This window comes from Epinephelus lanceolatus, chromosome 9 (genome assembly GCF_041903045.1).
Source record: "Epinephelus lanceolatus isolate andai-2023 chromosome 9, ASM4190304v1, whole genome shotgun sequence".
In the NCBI taxonomy this organism is placed as follows: Eukaryota; Metazoa; Chordata; class Actinopteri; order Perciformes; family Serranidae; genus Epinephelus; species Epinephelus lanceolatus.
Window position 1 is genome coordinate 20555001 of NC_135742.1, and position 25444 is coordinate 20580444.

General features: G+C 40.2%; 1 protein-coding gene across 4 annotated transcripts in view; it reads right to left on the reverse strand.

Annotated features, from left to right (window-relative positions):
• The window catches only part of grid2 (glutamate receptor, ionotropic, delta 2), a 723252-nt gene that overhangs the window by 262771 nt on the left and 435037 nt on the right, over positions 1-25444 (reverse strand). For all 4 annotated transcript variants that reach the window (XR_013492025.1, XM_078170661.1, XM_078170662.1 and 1 more), the window contains exon 4: positions 15842-16047. Coding sequence is in view for 3 of the 4 variants with exons in the window: in XM_078170661.1 (XP_078026787.1) it covers positions 15842-16047 (206 nt within the window). In the remaining variant the exon portion in view is untranslated. The remainder of the gene's footprint in view (positions 1-15841; positions 16048-25444) is intronic.

Genomic DNA, 25444 nt, shown 5'->3' on the forward strand with positions numbered 1-25444 from the left:
GAAACAAAACCTTGTTGCAGCTGCATCAGTGGAAATGTCCCTTCTGGCTCCCTTACAAGATGGCGGTGAAGATGACAAAAACAGAGACTGTTTCATCTTGTATTGTGCCTTACTTCATTGGATCATACTGTGTGCGGTATGAAATTTATCTGCAGATGCTGTGGCTCAAAATAAGGCCAAATGTTTCTATGAATGTGACCTGCAACAGATTAAGTAAGGCTTGTTGTTTCTTGCTGGACTTACTGGCCAGTTAGGATCAGTGAGGAGTCAGCAGTCAGTAACAGTATGAAACAGCCAATAAAACACACACACATGATCAAACATATGATCCCCTCTAGGTTTATGACTGGCAGAGATAACTAACAGATTCTTACATAAAGACTTGTTATTGGTGCTGTGAGGTAGAACAGTGAAGTTGGTTCCAGTCATTTCCTTCCAAATCTCCTACTGAGAGTATGCCATGCAAGTCATCAAACACAGCAAGAGCAGCAACTATTAACCGATTAGTTGTCAACTATTAAATGAATTGCCAACTAATTTGATAATCAATTATTTCAAAATGCTTCTTTCCTCCACTGTGACAGTAAACTGAATATCATCATGGGAAACACTGACCGACATTTTTGATTATTTTCTGACATTTTACAGAGCAATTAATAATCTGCTAATTGTCAAATTAATAGACAATGAAAATAATCATTAGTTTAACCAGCAGCCCTACTGGTCGGGGTCCAGCACGTAGTCTGCCACGTCTTTGAACACAGGAGTTTATGAGTCTGTGATTGCCTGAACTGACACCATCTCAAAAGACAAAATATTTCATTGTGTTCTGATCCCTACTTTACGAAGGTATAATAACTTACAGTAGATTTCTGACATTTTAGTCAGCTTGACAAGATGTTTGAAAGCATTTTGAAAGCTTTCTTGGCATTCATCATCAACATTTGGTGTAGTCACTATGGTTGCCACATAGAGTAACTGAGTGCGAGAAACTGGCATATTACTAACACTACTCGCGCTGCCATGCAATTTTGGGATTACTACTTCCTGTACAAATCGGTGTGTGAGCTTTTAGGGAACAGTACACACTGGAACTATTAATAGATGAGTACACGTGTGCGTTTGATGACACAATCTTAATGCCACTTTCCGAATGAGCATTTTACTTTGGTAGACAGATTTGCTTCTGTGTGTTCACATGCTTTCACTGACTCCTCTTTACAAAATAATACCCTTCTGCTTCCTCCCCATCACCATTTCTCTAAACCTATTCTATTCATTTGCTCTTCACATGTTCATCCTTCACACTCCACATCATCCATTTATGTCTCTTTATCTCTCCCTCCTTTCCGCCTTGCCCTTCTAAATCACTTTTCCACTGACCTCTAACAAGGAGCAAGTACAAATTTCAAAGTCATAAAGGTCTGAGCCATGCATGTGCGTATTAACTGAAGATAAATGCAAAAGCCCTGAGCAATCTGTACTGTAGCTGATAGGAAGTCCATTAGTTTTTGAAGTTTTGTAAAATAAGTGAAGTCACCACATCAATCAATTTAAATGCATTTGAAGACGCCTTTATCTTTGTTAATCCCTACCACTCTTTGTATCCCACCTTACCCCATTATTTTACCAACTCAGTTGATCCCTCAACTTCTCTGTCTGCGTACTTTCCTGTCACCCACCTTTGTTTTTCATCGCTTCTCCTGTTAAAATTAACCTCAGTACCCTTTTGTCCAAATTCCCCCTGTCCGTCATTTTATCATGAACTCCTCCCCTCCATTTTACATCCTCTCCTACATGTTCCATAATTACAAGGGTCAGCATTTGCTCCTCATGCTCCATTGCCAAAGCAGAGATGTCACAGGAATGACACAGACATTCTGTGTGTAACATGAACAATATCTCAATAAGTCAAGGAATTCAATCAAACCACGCACAAATCATCATTTGAATTGTTGTCATTCTCTACCCTTCAATTTTTTCTGACAATGCTCGGCTGACACACTGCCCTCTATAGCTGAGTGCTTACGAACAGTTCGGTAAAAGTTAAAATTAGTTTGAGAGGAATTCAAAACTGTTGGCCTTCATGTGCAATAAGCAAAAGAGGAAGTGCAGAGAAAGACACAAAGAATGAAAGCATATCAGAGATTGAATGCAATCACGCTTAATCACAGTGTTACAGATTTCTGTGTTGGATTTTCTCCAATTTTCCCTCATTTTAAAAGACGTTGACATTTAGTAGAATAGTCCAGAGAAACAGTAATTCTCTCTGTAAGAGTACTCAGCATAATTAGCAATTATCAAGATTATAAATCTACACCAAAGTTATTAAATCAAGCTGTGTCATACTGCAGACGGATATAAGGTACTTTAACACTGTACATGAAAAAAGACATGAGAAACTGACAAGTTCACACATGCATAAAAACTGTTAAGAAGATTAGGCAATGCTGTTAGATCAATTTGTCTCATGTATCCTGGACTGCGAGCTGAAAACGTCTCTCATTTTATTCTTAATACATCATAATATGATATAATATGATACAATATAATATGTGTCCTGCAGAAATGTTATTCTTTTTTGATTGTAATTGACGGCCCACATTGTCTCTCACCAGCATTTATTACATGGCCTGTGGCAGTGGAGCAGGGTAAAATCGCAACATCTGATTTAATGCTCCATTCACAGTAGAAGGCTGCTAATCCCGATCCCTCAGGGATGCTTGTAGAGAATGAATTAAAATGTATTTTAATTTTAAGGTGATCAGATTGGTATGAAAATTGCCCATGACAAAGAAAATTGCTCTGCAAAAGACAGATTTCACACATAAGAGAACCTACTTTTGACTGGTACTTCTTCACAATACCTGTGGGCAGAACCCAAGTCTAGGGATATTCAGCCCAAGTCTAGCAAAGACATATACCAGTAGGGTCTCCAAACAGGCCTATGGTCATGTTTTATGCTATATTGTGGTTAATAGTCACAGAATGACACAATATTAACCTGAAAATCCTGGCTTATCCAGAGCCAGGTCTTAGGGGCAGCAGGCCAAGCAAAGCACCCCAGACGTCCCTCTCCCCACCAGCACTTTCCAGCTCCTCCTGGGGGACCCCAAGGTGTTCCCTGGCCGGATGAGATATGTAATCCCTTCAGCATGTTCTGGGTCTGCCCCGGGGCCTCCTACCAATGGGACAGGAGGCGCCCAGGAGGCATCCTGATCAGATGCCCGAGCCACCTCAACTGACCCCTCTATGTGAAGGAGCAGCAGCTCTACTCTGAGCTCCCTCTGTATGTCCAAGCTCCTTACCCTATCTCTAAGGCTGAGTCCAGCCACCCCACAGAAGAAACTCATTTCAGCCGCTTGTATCTGTGATCTCATTCTTTCGGTCACTAACCAGATCTCATGACCATAGGTGAAGGTTGGGATGTAGATGGACCAGTAAATCGAAAGCTTCGCCTTTTTGCTCTGCTCCCTCCTGGTTAGGAAAGAGTTACTGCCTCAAGCTAGGGAGTTCAACTATCTCAGGGTCTTGTCCACAAGTGAGGGTAGAGCGGTGCATGAGCTGGATCAGCGGTCTGGTGCGGCTTCTGCAGTGATGCAGGTGCTGTGCCGGATTGTCGTGGTGAAGAGGGAGCTGAGCTGGAAGGTTGCGGTGATAATTTCTTTAAAATGACCAGTTCTTAGTTGCTCTGCCTCATCTGTGTTGCTTTCATTGAAATCAAGATGGATGAAAATGATGGGAACAATTGCGTTCTGGCAGAGCACTTGAGCAGAAATCTACTGAACTGACGATAAATGAGTTGTCACAGCTGAATTGTGTAATCCAAAAAAATCCTCCCACAAATTCCTTTGTGCCCAAAGTCCCACTAGTTTCCCCTTTCAGCCTGGCCGTTGCTGTCTCTGCCTCTTATTTCACCACCTCTCTGTAATTCCTGCACTGAGAAATTAATACAGTACAATCCTTTGGTAACACAAAACGTACTTTAAATGTCTCAGTTCATTCAGCACCAACTACGAGGTTCCATGCCAGATTATTTACCAAGACTGAAGTGCTCCTTTTGTCCAAGCTTTGTGTATTATCAAGCTCTACATTTAACAGTAAAAATGTAGAATATAAATGTACATCGCCCACATACCAATCCAGGATGCAAATGTCTGGTATCATTAAGTTTTTAACAACTGCTCAGCTGCCACTATACTGAATCTTTCTTGCACTGTTGTGTCCTTGAGATGAAACTCTGACCACATCCAGCAATGTAGTAATAAGAAAGCACAGTGTAGTAATCAATTGACAAAATGCTGATATATTATCAAGTACATATTATGACATTGGGTTTCATATTTTTGGTTCAAAGTGCACAGCATACACAGTATGTAGCATAAGTGCATGTGTGCAAGGATGTTTTTGTCTTGGTAGTCATCAGAACATCCTGTGGGTTTGACTGACCAATTGATTAACTTGGTACAGGTCAAACTCAGTTTGCTAGTCCCACATACTGACAGAAATCATAATTGATATAAACTAATGATACCATGAACCATAGATTTTGTCACACAAAATTATTCCTCTGTACAAAGGCCATTTTATGATGAGAATTACAAACCAGCTAAAGCACTGCCTGGCTAGATTCTAGGAAGATGCTTGCTTGTAAAGGCCTTTACCAGAAGGCATCAGCTTCTTCTTCTTGGTTGTGCTTTTTGAAATTGGCATCGGACGGTGATGGCATATAGCTACACGTAACTCATCTGGATCAGAAATCAACTCACCTTTCTCCTCCTGCTGACTCTGATAACTGGCCAGTTGAGACTTTCAAATGAAACAAGTAAACATTGAGGAAAAGGTGGAGAAGATGGGCGCCAGTTACATCCCAACTACATGGACAAACCAGACATTGGCTGCGACCATGGCCACATAGATCTTCTCTGTCAAACATCCAGCTAGCAATTTTACAGGTGTTGAATAATAAATTGGATGTCCTGCGTGCCAGCAAGAGTTTCCAGTGCTTTGTTTCACCAGAACTTAGTTAAATCCTAGAGTAACAGAAAGCACCATTCATCCAAGCCATTCTTTATAGACCGAATCACAATAATTTCCAGGTAGAAAATCCGTCACACACATAAACTCAAATGGTGCTGAGCAAAGACAGCCTTTTCTGATGTGGAATGGAAGCTGCAATATCAAAGCCACCATTGACATAAACAGTGATTTTACTCAGCAGAAAACTAAATTGCTGATCTACTGTGGCATCCATTGGTTAGTGTGTAAGGTAAAGTGAAGAAAATATTCAAATACAACATACACTGATACTGATTTTTTGGGTGGCTACAGTACATTTTGCTGCAGCCTCCGTCTACAGCAGCACATTGCTTGGTTTCCATGCCAATAGAGTTGGTTTATCAAAGATGATAGCAAAGGAGCAGAGACATAAAATAAGCACAGCAGGAGTGCCAGACAGGTCGCAACACTGTTTCACAACATATCTTTAAAGTTACAGTTTTGGCTGAAAATGACAACAGAATTTAACAAGTTTGCCGAGTTCACATATCTCTGCAATTGTAATCAATTGCCAGTTGTCTATTCAGATTCTGATCATTCCACAGCCAGAAACCATGGATTACCAGAACCATCTGGGATGCTATAAACACACGCACTGCAGCCCACAAATTAGGGCTGCAGTCTGGGAACATGGACAATTATAATGCAGCAGCCTACAATGTAAGAAGAGCAGTAAAGAAGGCAAAAAGGGACTACATTGCAATGCACAAGTTGGAGGAGCTGACAGAATTACAACTGACTGGACTTGCACCTTGTATGATTTCATGTGACAAATTCATCGATTGATAAAGAAAAGGCTTGTTCGCAAAAAAGATCTGAAAAGTGGGCAGTAACCTTACCAGTAACCAGCAGGAAAATCAGCCGTCTCATTCCCTGCATATGTTATTCACATTTCAGTGAACACTGCAATATTGAAGGGGAAATTTTTGCTTTCTTTGAACACTGAGAGGTCTCAACTCTCAACCCTCCATCCACTATAGAGTTTCTGCCTTTTTATTACACCAGTGCTGGTCCCTTACTGCTATGCTGTAAGATACAAGCATATTTTAGGTTTCCCCTAAGCTTTGTGGATATAAGAAAAGGAGTGAAAGCTGATTTCAGCTCTTACCTTTATAGGTTTGTTGGATACAAGCACTTTCTACTTATCCATTTTAAAATTAATAGTTTTTAGTGACTGTCTGTGTCTCTTTGTCTCTCTTGGTGCAAAGAAGCATGGAGTTACACTAGCGATATTGACAATTAACCGCTAAACCATTAACTGACAATAAGAATTCTGACTGATTAATCTTTTTTTAATCAGTTAAATAGTTGAAAACAGACTATTTATGAAATATAATATGATGGTGCTATGCAAGGAGATGATGAGACAGCAATATCTGCTGCTGCCAAGGCTGGAGTTGTACACCGCCACCATGGCAATGCTATGATGTTGCTCTTTGAGACGAGTACAGCAACCCTCAGCAAACCAATGACCCAGAGGCAGAGCTAGACAACTATAGTGCAAAGCCTGCCTGGTTAGCACTGGCTCACAAAGCAGCTGTGGCTAACATCCAACACTGAGCCTTTTAATGGTAACCAACTACTAACAAACTTGCACAGACACCACAATGGCGCAACTTTGTTGTTAAACCCAATAGGTGTCGTTATATAGTTAGTACAGTCACTTTGTAGGGGATGGCTAATGCTAGTGACCGCTGCACCTGCTATTCTGGCGTCAAATATTTATTGTCTTCAGAAAAGCTGGTTGTTGTTAAAGATACTCATTGATTAAATCTGTCAATTTCAGACATCTTTTAAAGCCAACACATTCTGCTAGCTGCTGTTAAATGTCCATGCACTGGCATTTGTAGCTCTAATTAGCTTACATCGAAATTGGAATAAGTTTAATGGTTCTATGAGGCATTGTCGCCTCACAGCAAGCGGGTTCCGGGTTCGAACCCCGGGGTGGGGGAGCCCTTCTGTGTGGACTTTGCATATTCTCCCAGTGTCAGCATGGGTTTTCTCCGGGTACTCCGGCTTCCTCCCACAGTCCAAAGACATGCAGGTTACGTAAATTAGTTACTCTAAAATTGCCCGTAGGTGTGAATGGTTGTCTGTCTCTATATGTCAGCCCTGTGATAGTCTGGTGACCTGTCCAGGGTTGTACCCTGCCACTCGCCCAATGTCAGCTGGGATAGGCTCCAGCAACCCCACAACCCATAACAGGATAGGCAGTTACGGAAAATGAATGAAATGAAGGTTCTACTACTCTTATAGAACCCTGCGAGGTATAGGCAGACAGGGTTTTTTCCAAAGATGTCCATAGATTTTCTAGGACTTTACCTTGATGATAATTACACTGTAATCAGTGCAGCTTAAGTAAAGTGGTGTGCTAAAGGCTAAAATCAGACTAATTAGCAAATAAATAAATAAATAGAAGAATGACACACATACACTCATAGAGAAAGAGAGAAGAGGAAAAAGTACAATCCTGAAGCGACGACAACAACTCAACAACTTTTTTCAAAACACAGTTCCCAGCAGAGCCACCCACCCTGTCTGTAACAGCAAAATTCCACCCACTGAGTAAAATAACTTCCAAGTTCCTTATGCTCCAAATGCCTTTTCTTCAGGCTATTCCAGGCATGAGAGGAGGGGTGCATAGATCACAGGGCCTTTATATACCATTTTTGTCTGAGTTTGGGGAACTGTCAGCAAAAGAAAAATTAAACAGACCTGGAAGTATGTTCAAAAATACATAAATAAAAAAGTAGAGAGCCGCGCCAGGTGGGTATTACAATTCATCAAGTGCCTGAGACAAGGCAGGAATACTTTGTGGAATATGTAGAATATCTTACCACATTTTCTCTGGGTCATACAGAGCCGACAGTGATTCTCCCCATATTCTGCTGACATCGACACTATATAATACGCTCTTATATTATATAATCTCTGTCTGTCTCTGGTCAAACATCAATAACAGCTCCATGATTGAGTATTTTCTGGCTCTTTCAGGCATGAAAGGCAGTGGACAGTGATGAGAGCAGCTTTACTTAGGCAAAAACTTTTGCAGTGGATACAAGCCACATTCAGCAAATACATTATTCAGCATGTCTTATACATAATATTTTCCTTCATGTTTCATTTGCGACATCTGTCGTCTCTGGAATAATCTCAAACTCGTTTGATGGTCCTTCAAGTAAGAAATGTCAGTTAAAGAGAAAATAGTCCCAAAATGGCAACGTTTTAAAATTTTAACGCTTTGAGATCAAATGGCAAAATTCATATTTTCCACTTCTTTGCATATCTAATATGAAGTCTATGTGTGTGTTTGTCAGAGAGAGAAAAAGTTAGACAGAAGACTAATAACGCCTGGGCAAATTCTGACTCATGGCAATAACGTCTAATTTCTAAATACTTTTGTTCATATAATATTCAGTCACTCATTATCCCATGCTACTTCTACCAAGGAAATGTATGAGTGGTGAGAAAAATGCACAGACTGAAACACAAATGCACAGAACAATGTTGTTTTTATAATATAATATGCTATAAATACCGATGAATGATTGGCTGTGCATCTACAAAATCATATTCTCTTCAGTTTAAGCGTTCCTCAAATCTCACCGTGATAGACACTGAAAATGCATGTGTCAAAAACACAACTAATAGCCTTGTTACTGCTTATGGATAATTCATGGTTAGAGTATGAATATGTATGACGTTACATTGATGTTATAGGATTATGTACCGTAGTCTTTTTTTCAGTAACCAAGCTTTACAGGCATATTTTAACCATGAGAAAACCTCACAGCAACAATTTTAATGATTTTCATTTTCTTTATCTCATTGAGTTATTGGTCTTATATGAGCTGAGTGAGTCCAGGGAAGCCATTCATAACTCAGGACAAGCAATATTTGTAATAAGACAATGGTCTCAGGGCAAGAAAGCCACTTTGCTTTTCTGACTACACAAAGTGGGTGGAATAGGGAAATGTATGTGCCAGCGAGGAGCCTTGTTGGCACTGGCTGGTACACTCACCCACATGTACTAGACTGAAAAAAAAGGCAGCAGAGCAAGAGGATGTTAAATAATGCAGAAAATTGAATGAGCATGTTGGTTTTGAGTGTATATCTGTGTGCTTGTGTGGTGAAATGCATGGATGTGCATGGTGGAAGACACAGTACTGAGAATCCAGCAGATGTGGAACTATATTTCCTGCTGGGCTCACATCACAACAAGGACATAAAACGCACAAATCAGAGCAAAGCAAGGACAAAGACTCACAATAAAGTCACAATAATGGAGAGATGAGCCAAGGAGCTTGTGATACTGTAACCCTTATCTCTCATCACGGTTTGGCTCAAAACCATTCTGTCTCACATATATGGTTTTCCATATGCGTTTTTTATAGGTGCAACCATCAACTGACATAGGACATTCTCGGGTGAATTGATTGTGGCTGGTGAATTGCCACCATGAATAGTGCATCACTTGCAAGCGCTTTCTTCCCTGTCCCATGGTCCACTTTATAAAAGATAGTGTGCTAATGATATTACAGCACAAACACATCCATCAAGTTTTGAAGCTGAGTATAATGTGCCAATTTTTGTGTCTAATTCCAATTATCCATGTGGCAAAGTATAAATGTTGCTTTTGCTACAAGAGGACAGTAGGCAGATCAATGGCAGATAGAGAACCATCTGACCATGAGCTACGAGATACAAAACTTAGGCCAAGCAATTAAAATGTGACAATATCCCGGCCTGTCTGTGCTGCTGCCATGATCACTGGACAGCCTGGGCATGACACCCACCCCTCATAAATGTGCTTCAGGTACTGGCAACTCTCTGAAGATGCTAATCATTTTGCTCTAACTGCGTGTCGCTATTAGAGCTGATCTTTGTGAATTGGATTGTTTCTGCAATAAGGCTCATGTGCATATAAAGGGGCCAATTTGCACCCAATGTATGCATATAAACTTATTCAAATTTGTGCAAATAGCAGAGCAACACCGAGATGCTACTTGCTTGGCAGTGCAGCTAGGGGTGCATGTCACCCTTTGCAGGTGCTTTGAGAATTAAACCATCTATTTTTGTCTTAATTGTGCAAGTTTAGCAACCACAAAATCTACACAATCCTTTGAATTCGCACCTCTGTTGTCAATCTGTTAGGTCAACAGAATCAGACTCTTGAATTCAGCAAGCACACAAGCTTTACTCTACAACATGATCATGATATTTGACAACTAAAAATATTAACTTTTTGCTAAACAGTTATACATGAACTGATAGGTTTGTTAACCCTTTGAAACATGAGCAAATTGGCTTGGTTTCTTTCAAAAACATGGGAGGAAGGCAATGAGCAATGAAAGAAGAAATTACCCTAAAAAATAGCAAGAAAATAGTAAAAAGAGATAATTAAAAACAACAAAATTAGTAAAAAAAAAAAAAAAATGGATAAAAGAAAATAAAAGAAATAGAGAAATAACCTGGAAAAGGAGCTAAAAAAATATAATAATTTTGTCACATAATTTTAAATATAAAATCATGATAATGATTTAAATGCAGTTTTTCCCTACCTTTTAAAAAAAATTCTAAAATCTATGGATTTATGGAGCATCTCTGACCAAGTTGATCATTGCCTTTTCTCCCAATGTTTTTGAAAGAAATTGCAATTTGCTCAGGGGTCAAAGGTTTAAATACTTGTGAAAGGCATCAGAAAGCTGCACAAAAAAAGTTATGTCGCTCCAGGTTTCGAAAGGTTACACAAGACAATCAAATCACTGATTAGTCCTACACTTACAGCACATAATCAACAAGCTTTTAAGCTAGAATTTGTCACAATGGCCACACAAAGAATAATCAGTGTCTTGCCCCAATGTGTTGGCGATTTACCAGATTACAATATGTGCTTGTTCGTTATATTCATCTTTAAGACCTTCCTTGCACTCTGAACTTCCCTCCTGTATTTTTTTTTTTGATTGTTTGATTACTTTTTTAGGAGTTAGGACAATTACAGAGACCAAAAACTGTTTCAGTCTTGGCACGAAACTTTGCTAGTTAAGGTTAAAGAAGATCATATTTAGGCGCTTCCTTGCACTCTCTTAATTGTCTTCCAACCTCTAATCACTCTCGGGACCTGCCATATCTATCATCTCTCTTTCTCTCTCCTTCTGCCAAGTCTGGAAATTTTGGAACAGCTTCCAGTTCGCATCTAACATCAGGGCCTAATGCATCTGGATGGGAGGTGCACTCTGTGACAAATGACCTCACAAATAACTCTGATAGAGAAAAGACAAGGTCTCAGTCATCTCTCTCTGTCTCCACATGTCTCCCTGCCTGCCCGTGTCTGTCTCCTAGTCCTTGTATCTGTCTCTCTCTCCGTTACCCCTCCTCGCCATCTTGCCAGGGAGAGAGAGAGATGCGATCATCAATCTTATCCACCAATCTTTACCATCTCCTGACACTTCATCTCAGAAACCTCTCCCCACTTGATGTCTGACTAAATTAGAATTAGACTGCTTTGTCAACTTTCCCAAAGGGAAGAGAGAGAAACTCCGGAAAACTAATTTGGGTTCCACTCAAACACTAAAATGAAGGCCGACATTTCTATATTGTATACTGTGCTGCTGTGATAACTAAAGCCATTTTCCAAACCTATTGTAGATCAGAGCTTGCAGAACAAATGAATGAGTGATGATAGTGCATTCAGTCACCATTTTCCAAATATATTGAGTCATTTTTACATTTCTGTATGCTGTCAAATATCTTTTATTCTATTTACTCTATCTATGAGTGCATATTTAATTGACAAGTACCTGTAGTAAAAGTGAAGAGGTGTCAGTGATATTCAAATAAGGAAAATTATGTATTTGCAGTGAAAAGTAGCTTTAAAGTTTTTTTTTGCCATATTTATACCATAACATTTAGCCAACTGAGCTGCTGAGAATACTTTTTTCTCAATTTGTACTTTGCAAATCTCAACTAAATTATGCAAACACATTGTTTCAACTTTCACCTTCCACGCCAACTATAGTGTAAAACAGGGATGTCAAACATACAGCCCGTGGGACAGAACTGGACTACCAAAGAGTCCAATCCGCCCCAATTAATGATGAGACTAAGAGGTGCTAGGTTTCAGGAGCAACTTCAGCAATGTTGACTTCATGTAAAATTCTGCTTCAGAGGCTTTTCCACTGTGATCAGAATACAGTTTTCTGATATAGCAATGAATACTTACTGTGACCATGTTTAAAGATATTGAACATTGTGCAAAATAGTCAATCAGCAGCTTCAGTTCAAAAGATTCTGTATCAGGAAATGTATGGATAAATGTGCATGTAATGGCAGTGAGAAGTAGACTGACTGAATGTAGAATAACTGAGACATATTGTTGAAATTGAACTTATTTTTCTTGGAGCTGATGGTGCTTATATGTTATAGTGCGATGGTTTTAATGGTCTGACCCATCTGAGATCAAACTGGGCTGTATGTGGCCCATGAACTAAACTGAGTTTGACTGAGTTAAGTACTGTAAGCAAACATATGCACAGTATTAAAAATGCAAAAGGGATTATATAACAGTTTGTGTGCTCACTTTAGGTCTAGATAAGTGTTTAGATTAGTCTTCACTCTGATATATTTGCACTGTCGCCTGATCTCAGCCATCCAAACACAAACATAACTAAAAAGAATAAATACCAAAACTAAGAAAGTAAGACCAAGACCACCAGGGATATCCATGTAGCTGTGCTGCCGCTGAATGTAAGCAGTTGACCTAACCTTGATAAACAAAAGATTCATTGTTGTGAGCTCGTATTAAAGTCTTTCTGCTCTCAAGTGGTCCAAAATCACTTAAAGCAGGCTCAAAGGTTTCTCTAACACATTTCAAGAGAGCGAAACCTTGAGACGCATTATCACAGTCTTCTGGCCAGCACAGTGTACTAACTCCAGTGTGTTTCCAAACTCCACTTACAAGGCTAAGGTTACACACACACACACACACACACACACACACAGCCACAGGGACACGCTTATACACAAATACTGACACTAACACACTCGCAGACACACAATAACACCCCCATCTTTCACCCCCCCTCCCTGTCACGCCTCCAACCAAATTAGATTGTGATTGCTCTTTCTGAGGTCAGTTTTAATTAAACTGAGATGAGAACATGACACATGGGATTAAGCCCCATCCTATCACTTCAAATTATGAATTCAGAACTAATGCTGGAGCCTATTGCTTTCAACCATGACCTCCATATCATCTATGTATAAGAGCAAGAGGAACTCCCCTAATTGTCTTCTTCTGCAGAGATAAAGAGCATGGCAGCAGGGGGTGGGAAGAGTGTGTGTGAGTGCACACGTGTGGGTGTGAGGAGGGAGTTCTTGAAACATATATGTAAGGGAATACATATATTCAAGTGATATATTAAAATATATGCTCTGTTTTAATTTAAGTTGTGCTATATAACTTGTCTTTGACTGTGCACCCAAAATTAATACAGACTTGACTAGTGAAAGAGAGAGATACATTTGCAATGTAAATTTTTAGCTGTGCCATGCCATGTTCAAGGCATCATGAATAATATTCCATCAGACTTGAGAGGATTCGCTGCTGTAATTTTAGCTGATCTGGTTAATTGGTAGAGACACAGAGAGCTTACTTGAGTCAGAGGAACATCCATGAGCCTGATAACATGATTAATGCGGGAAGGAATCCTTTGATACACACTTGATAACCCAACATACACAACTGCCAAGTTAAACCAAGTCTGTTGTGCGGATGTGTACTGCACTGTATTTAAACTAAGTTCTGAGAAGTGTGGAATATTAACTCATGTGACATGTGACAAAGGCAGATCCTGTGTTAGTGTTGGGTAGGATTTCATGCATAGAGTCAACGGAGTCTATCTGATGATTATTGGCTCACGGCCAAAATACATGGGGCATGGACGTGGCGCGACACGTCTGCCGCAGCATGCCTGCAGCCGAGTGCATCTATTATATTATATTCAACTAAACTGCTACACTGACCAAGGAGCACTATTTTTACACAGCTGATCTATCCCCCCCCCCCCCCCCACCCCCCCACCCCCCCACTATCAGCAGCTCCACAGCCCTCGAACACGAAAAAAAAACTACACAACTGTTTAAAAAAACAAGTACAATCTGTTTAAAAATGGTCAGAATAAATCATTGTACCAGAGGCAATGCAATGCAGTAGAGCAACATGTTGGGTGTTTTGACAGTGCAATCAAATCAATGCACGCTGATGTAAAAATGATATAGTTAATTAATTCAGTACCTGATAATATAGCCTATGTTTTCAAACCCTGCATAACCAAGCGATCACTTGACAATACTCAGTCCAAACAGCTAAGTGGATGAAATGGATGGATGTATGGATGTATGGATGTATGGATGCAACCATACACTACAAAGACAGAGTCTGTGTGGCAGGTAAAAAATCCACCCAGCCTACGTGACTCGTTGCGTGTCTGCCCCGCGTATCTCAGCTGTTAGGGGGCGATCACACAGAGATGAAGCGCTAGAAGCGAGACGCCAGTAAAACAATTGTTTTCCTATGATACGGCGCGTCTGACCGGCGTTCAAGCGTCTTTTCAAACGGCTGTTTTTCCGGCGTCTTTTTAGACGCGCGTTTTTGTAGACACTTCTTTTTAGACGCGCGTAGACGCTGAAAAGTTAAAATATTTTCAACTTTTTTGAGCGTCAGATGCCAGTAGCTAGCGCGCATTAAATAAGCGATTCCAGCGTTTCAAGTGTCTTTGAAGCGTCCGCGTCTCTAGCGTCTCATTTCTGTGTGATCACCCCGTTACTCTTAACATGCTACTTTTGGCATTTGTATTCAGTAAGATGAAGTTTGGCCAAGAAATCAATCACTGATTAATTTGAGTCAAGTGAGGGCTGCACTAAAGAAGAATTCCTTGCATTTCAATAGGGTAATAACCCAATAATGCATTGTACTAACCTACAGAACTCTTTTCTAAAAACAGTTATACTCTGTTTCCACCAAACACTTACGGTATGGTACCTTTGGAATCAAAATTAACCCTTCAGACTCACATAATCAGGTCGAAATTAAAATATATATTTTTAAACGTTTTAAGATCTACTCATTACTAAAAGTGTAATTCAACAGAGACAAAAAAAAACAAAAAACTAAAGTAATGTTAAAGGGTGTCATATTGAAATATAAGGTGTGCTGATGGATTCACGTCGTCATCTCATGCATTGAGTAACATTACAAGTAAATGTTCCAGGTTAAAAGTTACTGGCAGTCGGCTCAGTGAATTAGCTTTTTTTCTCAGGCTACAGCTGCTGCAAGAGGCAGCAAAACATCCTTTCATTTTATAGTTACAGTTTACTAGTGTAAAACTCGCCATTGTATGAACAGTGGTTACAAAACCAGTCACAACTCAGCCCTGAGCAGAGTGACCGTCCACTATCGACTAATCAACAGACTGCAGTGTTCACAGCTCCACCTTTTAGTACCAGATCTGTGTGCTGGAACAATTCCATTGGTACCATTTAAAACTTTCCACAGTAGAAATGGAAAAAAATGGGTACCGTGCTGCTCGGTGGAAATGGTGCTATAGATCTACAAACATGCCAACCTCTCAATAAATAGGGCTGTGAGAGTATTTTTAAGTGAAAGATATGTGGTTGACGTGCCACCCACAGACTGTGAGAAAAGCCTGGACAACTGTTTCTGGTGTTTTCCACTTAAGTGGAAAACATGGGTACAAAAAAAAACAAAAAACACCCCCCTTACCTCAGTGATAAAAGCCTTGGCAGTAGCTGGGCTCATGAACAGCACAGCTCTGCGTAGTGTATCCCTGTAGCGATGCAGCTCCTCCACACGCATTGTTCTGAACAGACTTGTGATCATCATGTTGATATTGGATTCCACCTTCTGAAGGGAGACGTCCATCCCCTGCTGAGAGGTCCGGTCCAGGAAATCCTCAATACCACGGATATCTGGAGAAGGGGAGTAGATTAAGATGTAAGTATATATTTGGCTGTGGAGGGACATGGACATTTCTCTCAAAATATCATGCCAAAAAAGACACAGCTCCTACACACAGTTTAAGCACTAACATTAAAACCATCACTGATCACTTTACAGCATATTATTTTGTTGGAGCTGATTGGTGATCTCCCTGCATAAACAGGTTCAATAAATATCTCAATTCATGAGCTCTTACTGGCAGAGATTCCTTGCTATTTGTGCATCTGCATCACTCTAATTGTATCCTTTGTATTAATCTGAGCAGAGGCTTTTGTTGTCAGCACTGTGCATCTGTCAGTGCTGAATACCTCTTTTTCTAGAAACTTGAATAGACAAAGCATTCTGCAGACACACTCTCTCTTACACACACAAACACAAAGATTTGAAAACAAAAGCACATGGGGGTGACTCATCCAAAGTGAAGGGCATCTTTTTTTCCTGTTTGATCTATTGATATTGATAGACAAAACTATCAATAGCAACAACCATATACCTATAATAAGGTTTAAGTAGCTTTACGATGATACTGCAGTAAGAGGATGAAAGAAATACTAGGAGAGTTTTAGTGTGATTGTTTATGTGTGCTTGTGTAGGTTTCTTACTACATATCAAACATATGCATGTAAACCTTTGACTACGTCTGTCCCAATTCTTGTACACAGGTTTGTACAATTGTATAAAGTACAGCACCATGCCATTTAACAAATGACAAGAACCCTACTCATCATATTTTGGCAGTTAGGTTTCTGCAACAAAACCACTTGGTTAGGGTTGGGAAAAGATCAGGGGTGAAGTAAATCATGTCAGTTGACTCATGTGACTAACAACTGACTAACAGGTGAGTAACAAGTGACTAACAACTCACAAGACATAAAAATTCAATGTTAACTTTTACTTTCACACAGGACACAAAACACTGGTGTCCTGGGTGAAAGTCCTGTGTGTGTTGGACCCATTCGACCCCCATCCCACCCACCCTAAGTGGACTTTTTCACTGTTTACAATGTGTCTTTTGTTCTGATTGTCTAATAATGACACAGATGGATTTACATTGGAGTTACAGTACTGAAAGCCAGGTGCGTCTCTTACAGATGCTAAAGTCGGCATTGTGCATTTGTATCTGGCGCTGAGGGCCACTGCCCAAGTGGTGTATTTTGCTGCCTTGGCAGACCAGGCTGAGTGTGCAGTTTGAGTATTTGCATACTGAGTGCATTTGCTTGATTATATATGTCTTAGTTCATGTATCTCCTGCTTGGTGCTATGAACAAGGACATACAGTATCATAACAAGCACAACGGGTTTAAATTCAATTGTTTATATGGGCACAAAACTTTTTTAATGGACTACTCAGATCTGATCTCAGACCAATATACAATCCAAGTCACCCTAATTCACACTTCTAATTTTCTGTAGCTGGTATCTCCTGTTTTTTCTGGTCTGTGATCTGTCCTAGGCCTGTTCTAGTCTTTCAAAACATACTTCCACTTGTTTAAATCATTCAGAAACAGAATTTGTTGTCATGGCACGTTATTAATCTGAAGTCGATGATGTTGGAGATACTGGACATAATCAACACAACACAACTTGTAAATTGTTCTGAGTATCGTGTCTTCACAATGGCCAATTAACAACTTTTTTCATGTAATAGTATGCAAGCATATTGATATTAGGTTGGGATTTCTTACATTCTTTACACAATATCTGATTCTGATCTTATTTCAAAGCCTACAGAACAGTTCCTGTAAAATATTCTGAAAATGTAGCTTTAAAAGTGTGCTGTATTAAAAGTATTACATTAAAAATGACAAATGAGTTAGTTTGTTATTTGGGGGTGGGAGAAAGAGGGCGGATTTGTTGTCTTTTCAAGACAAAGGAGCCAGCTCGTACGGATCTTCACTGCCTATTAACCTCAGTGTCATCAAGATGTTGTGCGCTTTCCTGCTGGCTAAGTCTATCTCTGTACGTTTTAGCAGCTTTCACACATGTTCTTGAACTTTTCCTTATTTGAGACATCCTAAAATTGGCTTAAAATAAACATTCAGCATGTAACACATTCTGTTATTTACATCCCACCAGAGATGGGGACTCGAGTCATTGTGACTTGGACTCGAGTCGACTCGAGTCGCTGTTTTGATGACTTGTGACTTGAGAAAAATTAAAAGACTTGAGACTTGACTCGGACTTGGAAGTTAAAGACTCGAGACTTGACTTGACTTGAGACATGATGACTTGAGTGTTATTCACATCATGTTTTCGGTTAGAATATAAAATTAATAAATTAATTTAAAAAATAATGTTGATTACCCGGTAGGAGCGCAGGCTGAGAATGGCGTTGTCATGATTGGATCACTACCCTGTCAATCAGTCATCCCCTCTCTACGTACCTTACGTGTTTATTGGAGAAACAGGCCCTCTTATATCAGATAGGCATCAACATATCAGCGGGAGGGTTACCGACAGTCATCGTCTTCGACTTTCGGAATTACCATTATTACGGCAAAAGATGAACAGCATAGTGCAAGACATGCAGCATAAACATCTCAGACAGCCAGGCGACAACTTCAAACTTTGTTCGTCATTTGAAGAGCCATTCTGCCCAGTAAGTGCTTGTCAATTAGCTAATATTATCTGGTTAGTTGGTAGTTAGCTAACGTTAGCTTGATACGATATGGGGGTGGGGTGGGGGTGGGGGGTGGGGGGGTCGATGGGTGATTTTGGCCGCTGCAGTGTGTGTGTGTGCGCGCACGCATGGGGGGGTCGTCCCTGCAAAGTAAACATTGCAGCGATGAAGTCAATGTTTACTGACAGTTACTTATATCTTGTCTTTTCACTTTATTAAAATCAGATTCTGCAGGTAAATTTACAATAAAAAGATGACTTGACTTGGACTTGACTTAACCTATTACAGGACTTGACTTGACTTGACTTGACTTGACTTGACTTGACATAACCTGTGACTTGACTTGACTTGCCCAAGAAAAAATGACTTGGGACTTACTTGAGACTTGAAGGTTAAGACTTGGGACTTACTTGAGACTTGCACATGTGTGACTTGGTCCCATCTCTGCACCCCACCATCTCCATAATGGCCATGCATCCTGATTACTGACCAAGCCATGACATCGGTGCAAACACTCTATAAGATTGTTATCTCTGCTATGCTGATGACACTCAGCAATATATCAAAATGACTGGTGATCCCTGGTGACTAAAGCCCTGACCCATTTTCTGAATGTATGAAAGCATCTGTAATTCTGAACTAAAAAGTGCAAGAAAGCAACATTAGCACTTAAGGAATGCTCCTGAATGTACATCTCATATTGATCAAACCAGAGGTGATGCATTTTCAGCAAACTTTTCTCCCAACCCAGACTTTTTTCAGTCTTATGTGGATGATCTGCTTCTAGATATGTGACTGAAAAAGAAAAAAACTTCAGATGGCTTTGATCACTTGAACTTTAATCAGATAGGGACAGCGCTTTGTTGTTGTGGTGAATATCTGATAACACAAGGCCCAAACTTGCTTCATCTTTATAGAATACACTATGCTCTCCTGCTGAGACACTAAGAGAACAAATAACTCATGACACTGTTAAGAGTTTTAGATTAAAGCACCAAAGCACTGTAATTATCTCTATTAAGACTTATTTTTGTATGATAACAAAACCAGGATGCTGGTGTCAGTAATTCTACTGCCTGGACTCCTCTGTTCTTAATGAGCTACATTGCAGGTCAAGGTAATCCTAATTAAGGCACTTTGGTTGAGACCACTGCTAATGATGCCGGAGGATGTGTGTGTGCGTGCGCTTGCGTGTGTGTGCGTTTATGTAAAGCAACTACCTAATGATGTATTTGATATGGAAAACGGATGACACTGCCGTCATTGACAGTGTCATGACTGAGCAATTAACTGGATTGATTAGACTTGTTAAGGGCCAGAGGGCTGAGGCGATGGTGTGATTGCATCAATGCCAAATTTTGGAGGTTTAACAACCTATTAAGAGGGGAGACAACATGCAACAGCATTGATTTGGAAAGAAATGAACTTAGAAAGATGACAAACAAAATACTGTGCACACAGATGCTGTGGATTCTAACAATATCAAGCAGGCTGTGAGCTCAGAAGGTTAAACGGGGACAGTGGGAGACATTTTAAGATGTTTGAATGTCAGATAACACATCGACACCTTTTCCCACACCGAGAAGATTAAGAGGGAATGTTGTCAGTTTTTCAGCAACAACAGCATGACATGGCGAGAAAGAAACATGACAGCAAAGTTATAGTAGTTTGTGGTAGAAAGTTTTTTTTTTCTCTCTCTCTCTCTCTCTCTCTCTCTCTCTCTCTCTCTCTCTCTCGCAACTTTGTTCATTTCACACTTTGTTTTCCCAAACATGTACACAGCAACACAGATACACACATACAATGCAGAATTCCACAGGACAGCAGCTGGGCACCCAATCTGTTTACAAGGGAGATGTAAATTGGTAGACACCTGTCTGTGCATACATGTACATGCATGCACGGACATCATATCAGTGAGTGTTAAATATAATATAGTTTCAGTGTATCCATGTCAGCTCTGGAGATCTGCCTAAAAATGGCGACCCTATTGCACTATCTCTTGTGTTTGTGTGTGATGATGGGAAAGGTAGATGAGCAAACAGAGACATCAAGATGGCATCTTTAATGACCAAACAACACAGCTCTAATCTGTGCAGGAGCTCAGAGTTATCAAGTCATTAAAATCTAATTACTATTATTAATTAGCAGAAATAATAATTTGTAGTCATTGAAGTAATTACTGTTTAACTATATTATCATTGGCAACACAATCATCATCACCAGTGCTGCGACTCTTAATGAGCTACATAACATGAATCAGTTGCGTTTAAAAAAAAAAAAAAAAAAAAAAAAAAAAAAAAGAAACAAAATGTGGGTGCCTCCAAGTGGCAACCTCTGGTGCTGAAAAATGAACCCAACATGGAAGTGCCAAAAACCACAGTTCTTGAGGCTGGCTCAAGTGGCAATAGACCACCATGTTGAAATGCCCAACTTGAAAGGAGAAATAAACATGTTAACAGCCTGGTATAAAGCAGGGTTTTGATCTCTATAGCTAATTTCAACATCCATGACACCTCTACAGAGGTTGAAATGATATATAAGTAGCTCTTTTAAATTTTGTAAAGCTTAAAGTCACACATATTTAAGAGCAGGGATGCTTGAGGGACAGGCTGCAGTGTGTCGAACTCAGGGCTTCAAAACAGGAGTCCACAAACCAGTGGGTGACATCACAGTAGCTTCATCCATTATTTTATACAGTCTGTAAGTGTCTCACACATCTATTCATACATACTCACACTAATTTAAGATAACATGTGGTATGGGGTACTACTTGACTTTCTCATTTGCTTAAGGCTGTGGGAAACAGTGGCGAAGTGGCGAAGTAAGTATTCAGATACTTTACTTAAGTAAAATAGCCTATATCACACTGTTAAAACACTTTGTTACAAGTAAAAGTCCTGCATTGAAAATGTTAGTTAAAAAGTGTGTAAGTATGAATCAGTAAAATGTACTTAAAGTATTAAAAATAAAAGTGCTCAATGCAGAAAAATGGCCCCTGTGACTGTTTCTCTTGTATATATGATCATTATATTATTATTACTAGTGAATTAATATAAAAACAGGATTTGTTTGGTACTGTTGTAATTGGGAATGAGTTGCTGCCTCAAGCGAGGGAGTTCAAGCATCTTGGGGTCTTGTTCACGAGTAAGGGTAGATGAGATGAATTAGCGGTTTGGTGCGGTGTCTGCAGTGAAGCGGGCACTGCGCTGGACCGTCATGGTGGAGAGGGAGCTGAGCCAGAAGGCAAGGCTTTCGATTTACTGGTCCATGTACTTCCCAACCCTCACCTATGGTCATGAGCTCTGGGTAGTGACCGAAAGAATGAGATTGTGGATATAAACGGCCGAAATGAGTTTCCTCCGTTGGGTGGCTGGGCTCAGCCTTAGAGAAAGGGTGAGGAGCTCGGACATCTGGAGAGAGCTCGGAGTAGAGCCACTGCTGCTTGGCATCGAAAGGGGTCAGTTTAGGTGGTTTGGGCATCTGATCAAGTCGCCTTCTGGGCGCCTCCCGTTAAAGGTGTTCCGTCACGTCCCACTGGTAGGAGGCCCCGGGGCAGACCCAGACCCAGAACACACTGGAGGGATTACATATCTCATCTGGCCTGGGAACACCTTGAGGTCTCCCAGGAGGAGCTGGAAAGCGTTGCTGGGGAGAGGGACGTCTGGGGTGCTTTGCTTGCCCTGCTGCACTCGCGACCCAGCCCCGGATAGGCGGATGAAAATGGATGGATGGATGTTGTAGTTGGTTGAGCAGAGCTTATTTTGAACTTTATGGAATAATCTGCTGATTATTTATTTTCCAATAACTGTTTTGTAAAAATAACCTAAATAGTGAAAATGCCTTTTCAATTACCCAATCACCCAAGCCAAAAATGACACCTTCACAATGTTTTTTTTCCCCCAAGCAACAGTCTAAACCTCAAAATTATTGAAATACTTTAAAATATTAAAATAATTAAAACATCATCTTATCAGCTCTGCTTATGTTTTGTATGCAAAATTTGCAATTTATAAAGTAACTAGAAACTAAAGCCAGATTGATGCAGTGTTAAAAATAAGACATTTCCCTCTGAATCATAGTGAAGTAAAGTATAAAGTTGCATAAGATGGAAATACTCAAGTAAAGAATAGCACCTCAAACTTGTACACAGGTACAGGATGTGAGTAACTGCACTCTGTTAGATTTCTCCACTGGAAGGAACAACAAAAACAATACATACAGATGGCCATTCAACTGAACTTCATTTCAAAGATGCATTTTCTACCCACAAAAGCAATAAAATGTCTGTGCTTTAGTTTACCATGACTTTGTCTTTCATCCAATAAAAGCTAAATCACATTCACTTTCCTATCCTCATCAATAAACACAGGAGCAAACACAGTCAGAAAGATGTATGGCTGCACAAACACCTACTGTACACACAGTACACGCTTTATACTTTTACCAGTCTAAGCAGATTTAAGCTTAGTTCTTAAATCTCCATATTTATCATGGCACAGCCACTGCCATTCATAATCAATTGTGCCAAGCTACACAAACAATTTACACTGTCTGATTTATGTTCTCTATGCTACAAAGCTTTGTAAATCAACAGAATCAAAAAGCTTTTGTCAACAGAGCAAGAGGAAATTAAATACTGTAGCGAACCCAAAGAGCAGACTACTCAGTTGCTTACTGTTAGACATGTTACACTTGCTCCTGTTTGTGGTTTACATCACAAAATTATATGTGCCAGTCCAGATTTCACCAGCATGTGCTTAAAAATCAGCCCGTGTGTCTTTGTCTTAGTGGTTTACGTCATGTCTGCCTATTTTAGTGGCTGTATTATAGGCCTCTCTGTCACCTTATACGTGTTAGTCCACCTGTCACCCCTTCTCTCTATCTGTCTGCTTACCTGCTGACTGACTGGAGGGTGGCTCTGGCTTTATTTGTACTCATCAATCCTTTCTCCACACTGGCTTATACTACAGGTTGTATGTCTAACAAATCCGCCTTGCTCCACTCTGTGAAGAGCTTAAAAACAAACCTCTCACTCCATGAAGCTCATCCAAAACTCACCACAGTCAACACTGAACGATCTATCTTGTGCAAGCCACTATGAAGATGTATAGAGGTTATAAACCATCTTTAAAGAGTAACTTAAAGGAGCAATGGTGGGATTCAGTACCATATAGTGGTGAGGATTGCACATTGCATGCAGCTGAAACTTCTCTTCTGCGCTAAGCATGAACTCCTGATTAGGATTACTCCAGTGTTCATTGTTCAGGAATTTTTTACGAGGAGTCAAATCAACTGCAAACGTCTTATACTCTCCAAAACAAACTGATTAGATTATTAAACCAGTAAAAACTTGACTCAAAAGTCTTTGGAGAGTTGACTGACCAAGAAGCAGTGAAGAAAATGTGGCGTAAACTGCAGGGCACATGCATCTGCAACAAGAGAGAGGAACGCAGAGTACAGTTTCATTTCATAGCTCAGATAGCTGACTTTCAACAGGTCAGATTGTTATATTTAGGTGGATGATGATGATGAGTTGGAGGATGTGGACTGCGCACAGACAGAAAGAGTGACAGTGTGGAGACAGAGAGGGAGGACAGCTCAGCCCCTTAAACCGTGGTGCCAAATGCAAGACATGGGCAGAGAATAGCGACAGCCAGGGAGTGAATTCCAGTAGAGAGAAGCAAAGGAGCAAAAGTGTCTCTCTACTTTGCATTGCATTTCAGTTTTTTTGCAAATTAAACAATAAAATGCATCAGAGTCAGGGTGCAAGGTTTCTGCTCACGTTTGTTCAACTTTTTCTTTGTTAACTTCAGTCCCAGATGTTCAGGAGGTTTTTAACTGGAGCTAGGTTAACCCCAGAGGTCTCCTCCTCTCCAGAACAAATGGATCTGGTGATTTTAACTGGAAAAAATACTGGACAAAGCAGTTTCATGTAAAAAAAAAAATCAGTGTGTTTCCAACACTGTTTGGCTCATTGTGGAGGGGCTGTTACAGTGGAAATGCAAAAATGCGGATGGCCCTATCTAGAGACAGTGTTTGGTTTGTGCGTTCATGATGGTGCAACATGGCGGACTACGTGGACAAGAAATCACTCGCTATGTAGATATAAATGGATCATTCTAAGGTAACAAAGACACAATGGTTAAAATTATCCCCCTTAATCCCACAAACTGGTCTTTTAACACCCACAATCCCTCATAATATCACATTAAAGAGTACAAAACATATAGTTAGTTTGAGTTAATCACAATAAATAACAAAATGATGAAAATCCTTAGCACTGTAGCCTCAGCAATGTAACATGCACAGGATTTCAGCCAGAAGGGTTGAGGTATTCAGTGTGGGAATGTTTTATGACCACTACCAGGAAAAAAATGGGGGCAAAAAAGAAAATTGTCTTTCAAATGTGGGCATATTCTGGTCCAATTTTACACATTAATAGTCAAAAGCATCCTCATTTTCTCATTTCTCCATCAGAGTTCGGTTGAGTTCCTGCCTCCTGCCGTTCAAAGGACAAGGCTTGAGCATGTACTCCCCACTGCTGAGCGGATCATTGGCTGTCAGCTGCTCTCTATCAAGGAGCTTCAGGACACCATAGCGGATAAAAAGACGGGTAAAATTGCCACCGACCTTGCCCACCCAGGCAACCATCTGTTTGAGGAGCATTCCTCTGGGAGACTGTACCGGTCCATTAACACCATGATCACCCATCACCTCAACAGCTTCTTCCCCAAGCGCTGTCA